The sequence below is a fragment of the Felis catus genome, chromosome X (assembly GCF_018350175.1).
Source record: "Felis catus isolate Fca126 chromosome X, F.catus_Fca126_mat1.0, whole genome shotgun sequence".
Taxonomy (NCBI): domain Eukaryota; kingdom Metazoa; phylum Chordata; class Mammalia; order Carnivora; family Felidae; genus Felis; species Felis catus.
In genome coordinates, this window is record NC_058386.1 from 57,183,793 (window position 1) to 57,201,885 (window position 18,093).

The window sequence follows — 18,093 nt, forward strand, 5'->3', positions numbered from 1 at the left end:
GGTCTTCCTGGTTCAGAATTCAAGATACAGGTGACCAGATTGGGGCAGGATGAGAGCATATTTGGAATAGCTTAGGGTTTATATTTATTTTATATTTTATTTTATGTTTTAGAACTTTTAGAGATTCAAAATCATCAGGAGTGCCTCAATGAATGCCAGCTGTTATGTTTCATACGGGCGCCTGGGTGGCTCAGTCAGTTAAGGGTGGGACTCTTGATTTCCACCCAGGTCATGATCTCAGGGTTGGTGATTTTTGAGCCCCACATGGGGTTCCGTGCTGATGGTGCAGAGCCTACTTGTGATTCTCTCTCTCTCTCTCTCTCTCTCTGCCCCTTCAGCCCTCTCTCTTTCTCTCTCAAAATCAATAAACATTGGGAAAAAAAAGAATTGTGGCTGTTGCCTTCCTACACTGAGATGGGACAGTGTGAATTACTGTGAGACCTAACATGAGAGGAGTCTGTGTTCCCAGGAACATAGGGAAATGTAAAGGTTCACCATTCAAGGAACCTGAAAAAACGAGAAGGCAGCATTGCCATCTGAACACTAGGAGTGATGGGAAGTCCATCGTCAGAGCACATTTCTCCAGTGGGATAGTATTTGTCACATGATTCAAGCCTGACCAGTGTCTAAACTGTGTTCAGGTTTGGAAATGAAGTAGGGAGTGAGAGTCCGTTAACAATTCTACAAGACTAATTGCTGCACGTATTCAAAAGCGAGATTTTAGGCATGGGATTTGGGGCCATGCTAAAAGCAGAAAAAAACGGTTGCTACGGGGTCTAACGGGGGCGTGTTTAGGGGCTCTCAACAGCCAATCCTAGTGCCAAACGTTCTCAAGGGGGCGTGGCCGTGGGGAGACAGTAGCCAATGACAGGGACGTGAATAGGGTGGGGCAACCAGCTGGTGAAGAGAGCCAAGTGCAGCAATTGGGCGAGGCTGAGGACGTAAGGACCCATAGCGTGCTCCGTCTCTTGAGCTGTTAGTTTTAAGTGTAGCTGGTACTTCAGCTACCACCAAACTTCGAGTCTCAGCTGCCGTTAAACATCATGGAAGATTCTCAGAGAGAGCAAGAGCGGATGATACGACGCCACCTTCTCGAGAAGGAAGAGCTTCAGGCCCGCATCCAGGGCATGAAGAACTCGGTCCCCAAGAGCGACAAGAAGAGAAGAAAGCAGTTGCTCCTAGACGTGGCCCGCCTCGAGGCTGAGATGGAGCAGAAGCACCGGCAGGAAATGGAGAGGTTCCAAGAGAGTTGCCCTGATAACGGTAACGGCAACCTCGATTCCATCACAGAAGATCTTGCCAAGATGGATCTTGAGAACCGGCCTCCCAGCGTGTCGAGGGCACAGAAAAGGCGCGAAAGAAGGGCGGCCCTCCAGAGAGAGCGCCAGGGGAGCATCGCCGAGGTGGAGATGGAGCATCTGGCCAGCTTCCGCCGTGAAGAGGAGGAGAAGCTCGCCGCCATACTGGGACCCAAGAACCTGGAGATGAAGGACATCCCGGCCGACCGCCACTGCATGTACCGCGCCATCCAAGACCAGCTGGTGTTCTCCGTGACCGTGGAGAGCCTGCGGAACCGCACCGCCCTGTACATGCGCAAGCACGTCGACGACTTTCTGCCCTTCTTCAGTGACCCCGAAACTGGCGACGCCTACAGCCGCGATGACTTCTTGAGCTACTGCGACGACATCGTGCGCAAGTCGTTGTGGGGAAGCCAGCTGGAGCTGAGGGCCCTCTCGCACGTCCTGCAGACCCCCATCGAGGTGATCCAGGCCGAATCGCCCATCATCGTCATTGGGAAGGAGTATACCAGGAAGCCGCTCACCCTCGTCTACTTGCACTACACCTGCAACCTCGGGGAGCACTACAACTCGGTGAGGTCGCTGGAGGCCGGCGCCGTCGGGGGCGCGGCACCGCGGCTCTTCTAGGCCCCCGCGCCAGCTGCCGTGGCCACTGGAGCCGGAGCCGAAGCCACCGCCGCACCTCCCCAGTAGGCTCCGTTTTTTTTTTGTTTTTGTTTTTTTTTTTTTTTGCCTTCGGTTTTCTCGGTTTTTTTCTTGGTTCGTTTCACTCGAATGTCGAACACCTCTCTCCCTCCCCTCCCCCACCCCCACGCCCGCGCTCTCCTACCTGGCAGTTCTTTCTTCTCTCACCCTTGTGTTGCTTTTGAGGGGTAGGGGGGCGGGGAGGCTCAGCACACGGGTAATATAATATCTGTATTGTTCTACCCAAGGGGAGGGAGTAGGTTTGCTAAAGTTGAACCGCCTCTCGCCCTTAGGGGGCTTCGCCTCCCTTACCAGTGAGAATTGTTCGCGTTGCACTTACCTTTGAGATAAAAATAGAAATTTGGTTTGATGCCTTCTTAACTTGGGAAAAAGCAGTGGAGCTCAGGATCTTCAGATTGTCCCATGAATGTATTATATTGGATTACTTAGATAAAGTTGGAGTTTCTGTGATCGAAATGCTTTGTGAATGCCTTTTGCTTACTAGTTCTTTGGGAAAAAATGTATCCTGGTCTATTTTGACGGTTACTTTTTAGAGCCCAGCTGGGCTCTTCTGGAGATGTCTCAAGTTATGGATAAGAGCTCCTCTAGTATTTTGCTTTGTTTTTTTTCCATACAAACTTGTGTGGTTCCCAATTAATTTTAGTTATTTAGGTATTTGCTAAATTCTACTTAAAGCGTTTGTTAAACTTAGAAATTAAATGTAAGTGCTAAACATAGAAGTTAAATAATTAAATTTACAAAAATTGGCAGGTTAGATAAGGTTTGCTCTAAGATGCGAAAGATATCAATTTAATTTCCTTTATTAAAGATAGGAAGGGATATGACTTCATTCAAGTAGTTGATCCATTTCATTGTGTCTACACCAAATATGAAGCAAAAGGAGACATACTGATAAGTAGCTTAACTTACTACAAGGCTGAGATCTGAACCAGTAAGTTTTCTTTAGTCTGTGACATAAAAAGATACAACTTTATTTCAAATAGTTGATCCAGTTTGCTGTGTCTACAAGTGGTATAAAGTTTGAAAGATCTGAACTTAGCATGTTTTCCTTAATTCTTAGAGATAGAAAACTTTTTTAGAAGATTTTAAGAAGTAAAAATAGTTGATACATTTTGTTACATCTACAACTGGCATGAGGCAAAAAAAGTGAGCAAGATACTTTTGTTGGTATCTTTTGTTGGTTGAGGCTCATTGATATCTTGAATTTGCTAATAGAATAGTATAAGTGAAATGATTTGCAATAAACAACTTACAATGTTTTAAATCTTGAGATCCTGTATTTCAGTGAGTTTACTTAAATTCATTGAAAAAATTTATTGTACACAGCAAATGTTGTAAAACAAAATATATAAATTCAAAAGAATTTTTTAAATATTATGCAGCTTGTTTTAAAAATAAAAGTTTTAAAAATATCTGGTTCTCTATTTTTGTGTAGCTGACTTAGTTTACATAGAGTTTGCATCCCAGGATTTACTTCAGCAGAGGAATCCTTGAGGGTTAGGGAGAGGAGTTGGGAGACAGATGAGACTTTGGAGAAGAGGCCTGGCCCAAGGTCTTGGTGGCAGCCTGGAGTGGAGTGTTTCCCAGAAAAGGATTTAGGGAGGAGCTTTATCTAGAGGCTGCCCTGATTTGATGTTTCACTTGGTGAAAAACATCATGAAATGGTTTTGTTTAGGGATGTTCTCATTGCTATGCATGAAAAAGAACTCCCACTTCCCAAAACTCACCGATCCAGGGCTACATTGCAGAAGGGAAAGAAGTACCACTGTTTGGGGGGAGGGGTCCCAAAATGCAAATAGGGAAATCCTACCAGATAGCTCACTGTATAAATGTGCATCAGATAAGTTTCACATGGCCAGCTAGCTGAGGAGAGGAGGGCCCCTGAGAAAACCAGGGATTGGGGTGCATTGTAACAAGAAGGCCTTTTATAAGGGTGAAAATCCTGGCTGTGGAAGGGAGACAAGGCCCAGAAGGGAGGCATAACCTATAGAAGGGTGCCTGGCTGGGAAGGAGGGTGATAATTGGGGAAGGGGTCAGCCTAGGAGGAAGAATGGGACATGGCAGGGGAAAGGGGCAGAGGCTGAGGAAGGGGACTAGCTGGCAAAGCATAGGCCTGGGTAGAGGAGGGAAGCTGCATGGGGTATAGGGCACAGGTGGGTGAGCGGGACCTGAGTGGGGACATAGGTAGAGGCTGGTAACGGGCTCTAGAAATGGGAAGGGTGCTCCACTGGGATGAGCTGCATTGGGTAGGGGAAGGGGCTGGCTAGGGTAGGGGACCTTGATGGGTAGGGGGACACAAGCTGGGGAAGTGTGCCTGGGCTGCAGGAGGATTCCACTTCCCTAGTGGTCCAGGCTGTCATCAGGAGCATAGGCTAGTGAAGGGCTTCTGGTAGGAGAAGGTGGCCCAGCTGAGGTGGGTTGTACAGGGAGGAGAAGGGAAGCTGGCTGGGAACTAGGTCACATTCTGGGGAAGGGATCAGGGTAAGGAGCGAGAATAGGACTGAAAAGGAGGCTGGGTGGGGAAGGACACACTGGAAGGAGGAATAGACTGGTGAAGGGACTGCCCATTGGGGCAAGAGGCCTGTTTGGAAGGGCACACTGGATGATAAAGGGGTCTATGGCTGTTGGATGGGGAAATGGCTGGGCCAGGCTGCCTATCCAAGGGAGAGACACTTGCCTGGGAAAGGGGTCTGGAAGGAAAAGGGGCCTTCTTGGGGAAAGAGGCATTGACTAGGAAACAGGGTCTGATTGGGGGAGGACTGGACAGAGAAAGAAACCTGGCTGATGAAGGAGCCACCAGGCTTAGAAAGTTGCACGAGGCTGGAGAAAGGGACCAGGCTGGGAGGGGGACCCAGCTTGAGAAGGGGTGTGGCTGGGAAAAGGGACCTGCCCCAGAAGGGGGTAGAGGCAGCAGAGGGGGTCCTTGCTGGGAAATTGGGCCTAGATGGGGAAGAGAGCTTAGATAGTAAGGGACACAGGCTGGAGAAGGGACATATGGTGTGGAAGAGGTCCTGGAAGGGGAAGGGAGGCTGGCTGGTACTGGGGAGATGTCTGGGGAGCACTAGCTGGGAAAGGAGGCCTGGGAATAGGGGCTTAGGTGGCCAAATGATGCCAGGCCAGGAATGCATGTTTATCTGGAGAGTAGACCCGGCAGGGCAAGGAGGAATATCTTGGGGAAAAGGGAACAGGCAGGGGAAAGGGACAGGAGTAGGCAAGGGAACCTGCCTTTGGACTGGGGCACACGGTAGGGAAGTAGGTTTGTCCAGGAAGGGGCTAAGGGGGAGAGGCTGGTCAAGGGAAGGAGACCTAGCTGAGTTGGGGGGCAAAGGATAATAAAGGAGTTCTTGACTGTTAAAGTGGGGAAAGCCTGGGGAAAGACACCCAGCCAGGGAAAGAAATCTGGCTGGGAAAGTAGGCATAAGCTGGGGAGTAGGACATCAGCTGGGGAAGGGACCTAGATGAGGAATGTGCCTGTCTTGTAAAGGGAGCATAGGCATGATAGGGTGACATAAGCTGAGGACAAGAGACTGGTTGGAATAGGGAGCACTGGGGGGGGGGGGGTGAAAATACCCTGGCAGGGAAGGCTGGCCTGACTGGGGAGGGCTCTGGCAGGGGAATAGAACCTGGGGGAGATCTACCTGGAGAGGTACAGACAGACTAAGAAAGGAAGCTGGTGGTGGGAGAGGTTTGAATGCTGAGAACCACATAAACTGGGCAAGGAATAGTAGGCAGGCTAGTGGACCTAGCTAGGAGAGGGGACCTAGCAGGTGGAGGAGCCTGCTAGGAAAGGGATTCTGCCTTCTAATGAAGGCATGTGCCCTGACGGAGGTCATGGCTGAGGGAGGGCACATGGTTGAGAAAAGGGACCTAGCTGAGGAGGGGGGCACAGGATAGGGATGAGAGGAGGTCTGGCCAAGGAGGAAGAATAAGCTAGAGAAGGGACTTGGCTGAGGAAGGGGGCCTTACTGGAGAAGAGGCTTGTCTGGGAAGATGAGCATAGACTGAGGAAGAGGATGTGGGTCCTTCAGTGAAAAGACCCTGGCTGGGGGGGAGGAGTCTGGCTGGGAAAGAGCTCCTATCTGGAGAAGGAGACTTGGTTCAGCATGGGGGCACCTGCTGGTGAAAGGGTCTTGGCAGGGAAAGGTCACATAGCTGGGGAGGGACTTGAAAGGTGATTCAGAGCTTCAAGAGGAGGATGTTTGGCTGGGGAAGGAGGAACGGGCTCTGAAAGGCCAGTGAAGGGGCAGCTCCTTGGAAAAGTGATCCAGCTGAAGAGGGAAAAGCTGGGCACAGGCTAAGGAGGAATAACTAGCTGGGGCATGGGGCCCAGGGAGGGTTGCTGCAGATGGGGATACTGGCTGGGAATGTGGCTCAGTTGCAGAGGGGGTGGGTGTGGGTGGGTGTAGGTAGGTGTAGGGGAAGCCTGCCTAGCAGGGAAAGGGAGCCCGCCTGGGGACCTGACCGTGGCTGGGGAAGGGGCCTTAGTTGGGGAGGAAGGCATAAGTAGATGAAGAGAGCCTGACCAAGTGAGGGGACCTGGCTGAGAAAAAGAAGGCATGGCTGGGTTCTACACTGTAGGTAGGTTAAGGGCTTCTGATGGGGGAGGGGTAATCTGCTGGAGCAGGCTGCATAACATGGGGAAGGAGGACTACCTAGAAAAGGGGACCTAGCTCTAAGGGGGTATTGATGGGACAAACAAGGTTAGGGAAGTGGACCTGGGTGAGGAACGGGGAATAGGCTGGTGACGAGGACCAGGGGCTTGGCTGATATACAGTATAAATTAATATAGGGTAAAAAAAAGGATTCCTGGCTCTTGAAGGAGGAAGGGCTAAGGAGTGGGACCTTGCTAGGGGAGGAGATACTTGCTAGGGAAAGGATACTGGAGAGTTCTCTGTGTATAAAGTAGGGGGTTACCGGATGGGATGGGGATGGGTTGAGGTGAAAGGGTACGCTGGCTGAGCACTGCAGCACGGGCTGGGCAAGGGCCCTGTCTGGGAAAGCAGGCACTCCTGGATGATGTGGGCCTTGCTGGGAGTGGGGAGGGAGGGTTGGTGCTGCCCAAAGAATTTTGTGGCAGAAGGTACTAAATAAAGACAGCCGAGTCCCATTTTACAAGCTATCCCTGAATAGAGAAATAACTGTTCCTATCTTGGGAACCCTTAAAATCTGACACGGCCTGTAGAGGAGGAGGGGAGTTTTCCCAGGCCAGATCCTAAACAGGCCCACAGAGCACAAACCAAGAGAGAGTCTTCATTGTGGGATCTGCTAGGACATGAGGCATGTACGGTCTGTTCCATTTGTGTGACCACAATCACTGAAGACACTGACTGTTCTGGGCAATTTCATGTGCAAAAGCCATGAGCATTGTTCCCAAGGGGATCCAATTCCGGAAGCAACTTTCATTCATTTACTATTTTTCTTTTGCTCTCTGTCATGCCCTCCCCCTCTTGCCATAGCAGCCAAATATAAGGTGCATGTATTTATCTGGGTTTGAAGCTCAGCTCATCTACCTACTTCCTAGCCTTGTGACTTGGATCAGTCACCTAATCCTTCTGGGCCTCAGTTTCCTCATCCATAATATGGGAAAATTAAAACCTGTATTAGAGATTATCTCTGGGGATGTTAAGTGCATTAAATGAAAATCCACGTGAAGTGCCCAATAAATGTTAGCTGCTGTTAGTATCCTTATCTAAGAGCCTTGATTTTGTCTATGGCAACTTTGGGGGCCCCTTGGCCTCTTCCCACATCTCACAGTGGAAGCAAAGCTTCTGCCAGGGCTACCTGCCCCAGCTGTTGCAGCCAGAGCTTCCTGGGCTGCAGTGTGAAAGCAGAAACCACTGGAGCTCACCCCAAGGGCCCTCCTGGGGACAGGATGGCCTACATGCAGGGACTCCCCCCCCCACCAGTCAGTATCTTCTTTCTAGGCTTTTCCTACACAAACACATAGATACACATTTAAAAAAAATTGGTATCATTCATTATATTCAAGCTACTTTTTCCTCCCTACTTAACAATATATTATAAGCATTTCCCTGTGTCCTTAAACAGTCTTCAATATGATGGTTTTAGTGCCTGCATTCTGGCCTGTGAATGTGCCATAATTTATCCTATTCTTTTGTTGGACATTTAGATTGCTTTCAATTTCTCACTTCAATATGCCACTGTAATATCCTTGTAGCTGAATTTTCGTCTATATTTCTCATTATTTCCTTTTGATAGGGTTTCTACAAGTGATCTAGGTCAAAAGGAGTCTTTTCATGCATACTGGTAAATTGTCCTCTGGAAAGGTTGCACCAATTTATACTCTTGGGGTATGAGAGTGTTATTTTCCCATATGGTTGCCAACACTGAAAATGATCATCTTTGCTAATTTGTTAGGTGAAAAATGTGATGTTAGTTGACCCTCTGTTGACTACTAGTGAGGGGAAATATTTCTCTGAGTGTTTATTAGCATGTTCATTTCATTCATGCAAGAGCAAATAAGTCTTATTTTATTGCCTATTCCTGAACTTTGCTTAATTTTCTATTTGTCTTTTTCTTATGGAGTTTTAACAGGTCTTTCCAGTTGTCATTTGGATATTTATAAAATTTTTTCTCGTACTTTATTAGCCTTTCAGTTTTGTTTCTGACTTTTTGCATATGCTGAGTTTAAAATTGTAATGGAGTGGGGCGTCTGGGTGGCTCAGTCGGTTGAGCGTCTGACTCTTGATTTCAGTTCAGGTCGTGATCTCACAGTTCATGGGTTCGAGCCTCACATCGGGCTCCATGCTAGCAGTATGGAGCCTGCTTGGTATTCTCTCTCTCCCTCTCTCTCTGTCCCTCCCCTGCTCTCTCTCTCTCTCTCTCAAAATAAATGAATAAACTTAAAAAAATAATTTAAAAAATTGTAATGGAGTCTACCTATCAATCTTATGGTTTCTTTTTTGGTATCATGCTTAGAAAGTTCCCCATCTTGAGTTTGAATCAATATTCTTTTCTTTTCTTCAGATTTTTATGCTTTCTCTTATTTTTTAGGTTGATTTATTTATTTTGGGGGGGGGGAGAGAACAAGTAGGGGAGGGGCAGAGAAAGAGGAAGAGAGAGAATTCCAGGTAGGCTCTACACTGGCAGTGTCCCAATGCGGAGCTCAATCTCACAAACCATGAGAATATGACCTGAGCTCAGATCAGGAGTCGAATGCTTAATTGCCTGAGCCAACCAGACACCCCTATGCTTTCTCTTAATATTTAACAAACCAAACCCATCTGTAAATTACTTGGGTGTAAGATAAGGATGTACATTGATTTTCCCCAATTATAGTAATTAACCATTTATTGAATAATCCACCATTTCACCCCTGCTTTGAAGTACAACCTTCCACATATTACATTCTTATAGTACAAGGGTAAATCTTTTCAGTCAGTCACACAGAACAGCTGCATTCCAGTGACCTCAGTCTACAACTGCCAGCTATCTATTCATCCATTCATTCCATATTTACTGACGAGAATAAACAATAGAAGTGATAAACAATAGAAAAAGAGAGATAAAAGATCCAGTCCCAGCCCTCACCATCTAGTGGAGATGGCACACAGGACAACAGACAGAAATAAACCGAAAGCAGCCTGTCCAGTGCTGTGATGGAAGGAGGCACAGAGGAATGACATCTCATCGCACCTGGGGCATCAGGGAGGCTGAGGAGGAGCTTCCAGAAAACAAAGCCAGAGAGGGGAGGTGGGAGTGAAAGAACACCGTGTCTCCCTATTCAGTGGAGCTGAGGGGTGGATGTGAGAGGTGAGATAGTTGTAGGAAGAGTCTGGAGGAGACAGGCCTAGTGGCCTGGTCTTACTAAATAAACATGAGTTTTACTCACAGTATTATAAATTAATGAGATACCACTTTCATCCGATTAGCAAAGAAATAAGGTTTGACAATATGTTGATGGGGAAATGCATAAACAGGCACCCTCAAACACTGTGGATGGTGTGCAAACAGGTACAGTCTCTATGGAGGACAATTTGGCAATAACTACCAAATTTAAAGCACATAAACCACTTTCAGTTGTATTTTTATGTATATAAATACACAGTTTCACTTGTGCATGACTAAAGTATATATTAAAAATGATAATACTTGTTGCTTTTGAGAAGGGGAACCAGGTGCTGGGGGAAAAGAATGGGTGGCAGCTTTTCACCATATAATCTCGTGAATGTCTGATATTTTGAACTATATGAATTAATAAATAAATCTAAACCGAATTCACTAAATAAAATGCACATAGCTTTTGACCTAGAAGTCTATATCCAGGGATATATACTACAGATATATACATATTACAAGACATTATATTTCAAGGATGTTCACTACAGCATTGTTTGTCAAAGCAAAAATCTAGATACAACCTAAATATCTTTGGTAAAGACTAGTTGAATAATTTTTGAATCTTCCATATGAATTGTTTCATGTAGGGAGTGGGGTAAAAATGGGTGGGTGGAAGGAGAAATATGGTGAGCTCTTACTTTTAAACTATATACTTTTATAGGGTTGAATTTATTTATTATGATTACATATACATTTGAGGTTATATATAATATATATAATTTTATAAATATAAAATATTTAGATTTATATTAAATTTATATTTATAAAATTTTATAGATATAAAAATGTATATAAATATACACTTATATAAGTGTATAACTTTTATGAGATATATATTTATATTTCAGATATATAGTTTTATGATATATATATCATACCAACATTCTACTTTCTGTCTCTCAGTCTTACTACTCTGGGTACCTCATATAAATGGAATCATACAATATTTGTCCTTTTGTGACTGGTTTATTTCACAGAGCATAATATCCTCAACTTTCACCCACATTGTAGCATAAGAATTTCCTTCCTTTTTTTAAAAAAAAATTTTTAATGTTTATTCTTGAGACAGAGACAGAGCGTGAACAGGGGAGGGGCAGAGAGAGAGGGAGACACAGAATCTGAAACAGGCTCCAGGTTCTAAGCTGTCAGCACAGAGCCCAATGCGGGGCTCAAACCCACAAACTGTGAGATCATGACCTGAGCCGAAGTCTGACGCTTAACCGACTGAGCCACCCAGGTGCCCCAAATTTCCTTCCTTTTTAAAGCTGAATATTCCATTATGTATATATATATCACATTTCATCTATCCATAATATTGTTGAATTTCTACATAGAAAATTGTGTCTAAAAATTGAAGAAATAATTTTAAAAAGCTAAGACAGTTTTCTTATCTTCTTGCTCTGGAATATTTTAAGTAGCATAGGAGTGATCTGTTCCTCGAAAGTTTGAAATAACCCATTCACTCTTGAAACTGGGTCTGGGCCTTTTTGAAAGTGAGTCTTTGGCAGTCAGGTACAGTCCTGGGAAGAAAAGGTATGCAATGTGAAAACAATCATAACTTATCTAAACTAGATAGGGACAAAGATGGAAGAACAAAAAATCAGGAGGTAAAGAGTACATGTGACAAGTTTATTTCTCAGAGGGTAAATCAAGGATACCATTTCACTTTCGAAGTTGAACAATTGGGAATGATAGGCTTAAGCATGGTGCTTAACATCATAAAAATAACCACCAGTACAACTAAAACAAAACATGCCTATGTTCCCATTTAGAAGATTTTTTAATAAAACAAAAAAGAAAGAAAAGAAAACCTAGCCCTTGGAACAACAAATAGAAAACAAAGGAGATGGAAAAAAACAGTTTACTGGCCTTTTGTCATGGGGTGGGGGTGGGGAGTTAGAGAGGAGTAGGGTAGCTTATGCATTTTTCTCCTAGTGTCGTGTTTTTACTTTGGTTTCAGTTATTTTGCATATGAAAATACAGAGGTTGTTCTAGGCCTCTATGGCCTATACCTACTTTCAGAAAGATGTCTTCTTATCTCTTTTTGGCTCCTTTTTTTAAAGTTTATTTATTTATTTTGAGAGAGAGAGAGCAGATGCGTATGCACATGCGTGTGGGAGAGGGGCAGAGAGAGAGGGAGAGAGAGAATCCCCAGCAGGTTCTGTGCTGTCAGCACAGAGCCCGACGTGGGGCTCTATCTCATGAACTGTAAGATCATGACCTGTGCCAAAATCAAGAGTTGGTGCTTAACCAACTGAGCCACCTAGGTGCCCCATCTTTTTGGTTCCTTTTTATTTTAGTGGGTATTCCCTAGGGCAATTATACAAATACACATTTACTCAACCATCACACCCCAACTTCAGTTTGAATGGGAAATGTGCCCCCTAGATATGTTTATTACTTCTCAATTACTTTTGCCAAAACCATTTTAAACACCGACATAAGGCCTTCTCTGGGCCCTTCCAGCTCTCTCCATGTCTTTTTCAGTCTGTCTTTGTGCCTGTCTCTCTCATTCCTTTTCATACACCCGCATACACAGAAATCTCTGAACATGGTGTGTGACCTCACAACACTATAAGGCAGAAGCCAGTTTGGGTTTGGCATAAGAAAGAATGTGCTAATAATCAGAGGTATTTGACAATATAAAGAACCATCTCACAAGGCAGTGAGGTTGTGTTATTGGAGGTGTGTAAGCCCAGGCTGGATAACCACCACCTCAAAGAGGTTTTCAGGTAATTCAAGTGTCTCATGGGGCACTTAGAAGCTTTCCACCTCGCCTGAGAAATTAGAAAATGAAAAAGGGTCGTTTTTTTGTTGCTGTTGTTGTTTGTTTGTTTTTGCTTGGTGGTGGGGTATGAACCGGAAGGGAAGCACAGAAAGCCCCAGGGCATGGCAAGTCTGAGCTGGGAGCTAAGGGAGCCCTAAAGGAGGTTTGATAGGCCTCTTTTAACCAATTGAGCCCTACTTCTAGAACCACGCAAATGTTTTTCCCTCTCCCAGGCCCTGATCAGTCTTGAGGAGTTTAGGAACACACCAGTATTGTTGAGCTGTAGGAGTAGCCAGAACTGCATTGTTGACTCTGGCCCTTGTTCGTAAATACAAAACCGTTGCTTCAGCCCACTTGGAGCGTTGCTCAAGACACTTGTTCTAATGAATAGCCTAGAATGACTGGGACACATTCTCAAGTGTGTAAATAATGCTTCTGGAAATATTTGAGGGGGCTTGAAAACAACATGTTCTCTTAAGTATCCTATTCAGTTCAACTAAATGTACTGAGTATCTCCAATAGCAGGCACAGCTGGCTGGGTAGGGCCCCAGAAGTCCAAGCGAGGAGCCCCAAATACTGCGTTCCTGCTCTCTGAGGTAGCCTTAGGGCCTCAGAGGTGAAACCCACACAAATCCAAGCGACTGCCTACCAAAGGTCCACCAATAGGTGTTGTGGTCCCGTAAGATGAGGAAACGAAGTGGGAATGCTCTGGGCCAGCTTGGGACTGATTGGAGCCAGGTGGAAGAGGGAATTGGGAGTCTTGAAAGGTCAGCTTAGATTTAGGTGGGCAGCCCTAAAGGGAAGGGTACTTCAGGCTGAGAGGACCACATTAGGCAAACCCACAGAAGTGACAGTGCATGAGAAATGAGTAGAGAACAGTTGTTCACATCTCTTCATCTGTATTCCCCCATTCCTGCAAAAGTCCCCACCTTCCTTTTGGGCTTTCATCCCTCTGTCACCTACTTGGTGTGAAAAGGGGTTCATCACCAGGGCCCGCTCCCTTCTGGCCCACCAATCAAAGCACTGCTTCTCCCTGGCCACAATGGCCGGCTGAAGCTAAATCTGTGGCTTGGTTTGTCCAATCAGAGCGAAGCCCAGAATTTGGTGAGTACATGTGCTTTGTTGCTGTTTCAAACCTGTGAGAAACTGGGGCCCAGCCATCTTGCAACCGTTGGGTGGGGCGGGCAGTCCAGGATTGCAGTTACAAGGCGGCCTCTGGTGATGCCACCATGGGAAATCACCAAATTGAATTAGTTCTTAGGAAGAGGCTAGCAAGGCCTTATGGAATTGGAAGTGAGTTCTAAGTTCTTGAAGAATCTCAATCATAATTTTGTTTGAAAGAAAGTAGGATGGAAACGAGTGGCAACAATAGTTTCCCCTTGTTCACGTAGCCACTTGAGCTGGGTTTCTCTGCTACTTCGAAACCAAGAAGGGAATACTTAGGGTATTCTAGTTCATGGGGAGTGCCCTCTCTAAGTAGTTTGTGGGAACTGTGGGGTCTGTGGCAGTTAGTTTGTCCATTCCTGGGAATGCAAGCATGACTGTGGGGGGATGGGCAGCTCGGTTCTGGAAGTATCTGGTTTCTGATCCTGAGGACCAGCTTCCATCGCAGATTCATGAGCTGAGTTCCTATAGGGCCCAGACTCAGCGACCAGCCATACCTGTGAAGAGATAAAATTTCTGCAACTTGCTCCACCCTTTGAGGAAAAAAATCTTCCCTACTGAGGAGTTAGAATGTTGCTGTAGAGGCGATAAAATCTGTTAAAAGTTTGTTTTTCAGAAGGAATGACACATCAAAGCTATGCTTTAGGGATAAGGCATCTGATGGCATTTGGGGGAAAGAATGGATTGCAAGGAGAGAGATTGGAGACAAGAAGGTGATTTGAGAGGCTCTTTTTAAATCCATGACAGAGGACACTGACCTGACCTGGGGCTGTGGCAGCAAGGAGAGAAGAGGGGACCAGTGATGGACACTGGGAGTAGAATTAACATTTGTTTTGTGCGGAGAGTAAGGAGAAAGGCAGGATCAGAGGTGATTCCCTGATTTTGGCTGGAGTAATTCAGGAAATGGTTCACTGATATTGGTCCTTAAAAATCCCTTAAACTGCAGGGGTACCCGGGGTGCCTTGGTTGGTACCTCAGTTGGTTAAGCGCCTGACTCTTGATTTCGGCTCAAGTCATGATCTCAGGGTTGGTGGGATTGAGCCCTGGGTCAGGCTCTGTGCTGGCAGCGTGGAGCCTGCTTGGGATTCTTTCTCTCCCCTTCTCTCTGCCCCTCCCCCACTCAAGTGAGGGCCTGCACTCTCTCTCTCATTCTCCTCTCTCAAAAATAAGTAAACCTAAAAAAATTTTTTTAATCCTTTAAGCCTGCCAATGAAGTAGAGTATCCCCAGTTTCATGCATACCACCTTTGTACCCTAAAGCTTTTTGTACCTTCCAGCCAAACTAAAAGGAGGCATATGTAAGAATGAGCGAACACAGACTATCTTAGAATGGATACACAAGAAACTCCAAGGAGACAAACTCAGTGCTGAGAATAGGGTGTGAATACATTGCTTATTCAAAATGTAGTTTCAAATTTTAAATATGTAATTAAAATTATATAAAGTCAGTCGCAAGGCAAGCATATGTCAGCAGTCACCCAGCTGTAATTCTCAACAGTACTGTCACCAAACTCAGAATTATTCAGTTGATAATAATAAGACAGGAACTTCAGCAGGATAATGGAGGCACTTTCTGCAGATGTAATATGCTCTGCATCTTTTCCCCCATAATTCTCCAGTGGATAAACTGTTTGATCAGAGTTCACATTCTCTCTTTGTCATATGTACATCCCACCCCTTTCAAGAAAGCACCAGTTCTGAGAGATAATAAAGTCTAATTCAACATTTTAAAAGCAAATAATTTTTTTCTGAATTCAGATCCACAACGGATTTTGAGTTTTAAATAGTTTGCAAAGCAGTTTCTGTTTCTTTCTTCTGCTTCTGCTGCTCTAGACCTGAGGCCAACTACAATGCCTCGTCTAAAAGCAGATTCATTAAACCCTGGTTTAGACACAAACTGCACCAGAAGTTTTGAAATTTAAGAACTTTTTGTTTGCTTTATTGTTTTGTTTTTGTTTTTTCTTTACTTTGAGTCAGGTCAAGTTCTTTTAGCCTTGATGTGTCCCCCTCACTCATCTTTGAAAATGAAAGGAAAGTCCCCAGAGACCAAAGCAGAAAGGGTGATAGGCAGATTGGAATCAGGAGCAGCTCTCATAGTTCCATTTGCATAGAATAAGCCTGGCAAGAATAGACACCAAATATTAACAGAGGTTTTCTCCCAGTGGAATTATAGGTGAATTGAGTTTCTCCAGATTATTACCAGTGAGCATATTTCACATGTTATTTCACATTGTATTTCAGTAAAAACAAGTCAGTGTACAAATTCCTAGATACCGTGACTCATTAAAATGATTTTGTAGTATTTTTTTCTTCAAACAAAATACCTTTATTTAAATAAGAAAAAAAGACATTTTAATTTCAAATGCTTTCTTTTTTTTTTAAATGAAAAAATAATCAGCTATGATATTTTTCAGTGAGTAAAAATTTCCCCGAACAGGCTTGCTATAAAATTTAAATTTTAAACATTTCAGTGTTGTAGTATGCTAACTCTATAATAGCTAACATGATTAAAAGTGAAAATCTTCCTGGGGCGCCTGGGTGGCTCAGTCATTTGAGCGTCTGACTTTGGCTCAGGTCATGATCCCGTGATTTGTGGGTTCGAGCCTCACATTGGGCCCTATACTGATAGCTCAAAACCTGTAGCTTGCTTCAGATTCTGTGTCTCCCTCTCTTTTTGCCCCCCTCCCCCTGCTCATGCCATGTCTCTCTTTCTCTCAAAAATAAATAAAACATTTAAAAAAATTGTTGAGTGAAAATCTTCCTTAAGACACTGCATCATTATAATGAATAGTTTAAATTTTTTTAATTCAATGTTTTCCTACAAATAGCTTTATGTTTTCAGAACTTAATAGAAAAATGAGGCTACAAAGTAATTTGTAAAATAAGATCATACAAGCAAATAGGTAATTTACCATAAAATTCATTGTCCTTCTAAATTTTTAGGTGTTACATAAAAACCATAATAGGTTAAAAAGTAAATTTTTATAAAAGGTGGCTTCTACAGGTAGTGATACTGCTCTATTTATTGATCTGAGCCCATAACAGGTATATTCTTTTGGAAAAACTCATAGAGTTGTGTCCTTATGAAATGGGCACTTTTCTGTATGTGTGTTATTCTTCAATAAATAGTATTAAAAACAAAAAAGAGGGGTAAGTCAAACAGAATTGAAGGTCACAGAGTTTCAGGAGGAGGATTGAGACTTGGTTGATGGATATTGTGGATAATAATAATAGAATAGGGGCGCCTGGGTGGCTCAGGTGGTTAAGTGTCCAACTTCCGCTCAGGTCATGATCTCACAGTTCGTGTGTTTGAGCCCCGCGTTGGGCTCTGTGCTGACAGCTCAGAGCCTGGAGCCTGCTTCAGATTCTGTGTCTCCCTCTCTTTCTGCCCCTCCCCTGTTTGCAGTCTGTCTCTCTGTCTTTCAAAAATAAACATAAAAATAAGAAATAATAATAATAAAATAATAGCTACCATGTATATGACAAATAATTACAATGAACACTTAACCATGTGCTCTAAGCACTTTACATATATTAATAAACGTAATCCTCTCCAATTGTGAAGTACATACTATTATAATCCTCATTCACAGATAAAGAAACTGATGTAGAGAGTGGCTTAGTAACTTGTCCAAGGAGGTTATAAACTACTCTTTCAAGAAATTTATGCTAAATGAAAAGACAGAACAGTAATTCACGCAGAAAGAATGTTTGGGTTTTTTGTTGTTGCAGGCAGTGTTGAGCGCATTTATAATTTAGGAGAGAAGCAAGAGAGAACAGGAAAGAGAGCAAAAATGCTTGATTCTCACCCAGGAGGCCAGCAGAGGGTGGATCAAGAACCCATATACATACACTTTTGTCCAAGGGAAAGGTGCCTTCTAAGAGCTGAAGAAAGGAAAGGTCTGTGCAGTGGAGAGTTGAGAGATCCCACATCAGCTAAAAGAGATGGTAAGGACCTTTGCTGAGCCATAGGGAGGCCAGGAGTGGATAAAGAAAGCTGAAGAAAATTTGAAGTGAGGATTACTCAGTGTTTATGACAGCTAAAATGATGGTAAATACTCATTTCTGGATCCCACCCCAGGCCTACTGAATCAGACTCTGGAGGTAGAGCCCCAGTGCCTGTGTGTGTGTGTGTGTGTGTGTGTGTGTGTGTGTGTGTGTGTGTGTGTGTGTGTGTTAACAAACTCTGAAGGCAGTTCTGATGACCCCTGAGTGTGAGAAACATATTGGTTTATTGGTTTATGAGACCCACAGGCCTCAGAAGATCAAGGGAAGATGGGTCCAACCTGTGAGATAGAGC

General features: G+C 44.4%; 1 protein-coding gene across 1 annotated transcript; it reads left to right on the plus strand.

Moving 5' to 3' along the window:
- Nucleotides 1-333: 333 nt before the first annotated feature.
- OTUD6A (OTU deubiquitinase 6A) lies at nt 334-3,405 on the plus strand. The gene has a single exon (XM_004000589.4). It carries the CDS (start codon nt 1,044-1,046, stop codon nt 1,923-1,925), a length of 882 nt encoding a protein of 293 aa, XP_004000638.3. The 5' UTR covers nt 334-1,043; the 3' UTR covers nt 1,926-3,405.
- The last annotated feature ends 14,688 nt before the right edge of the window (nt 3,406-18,093 follow it).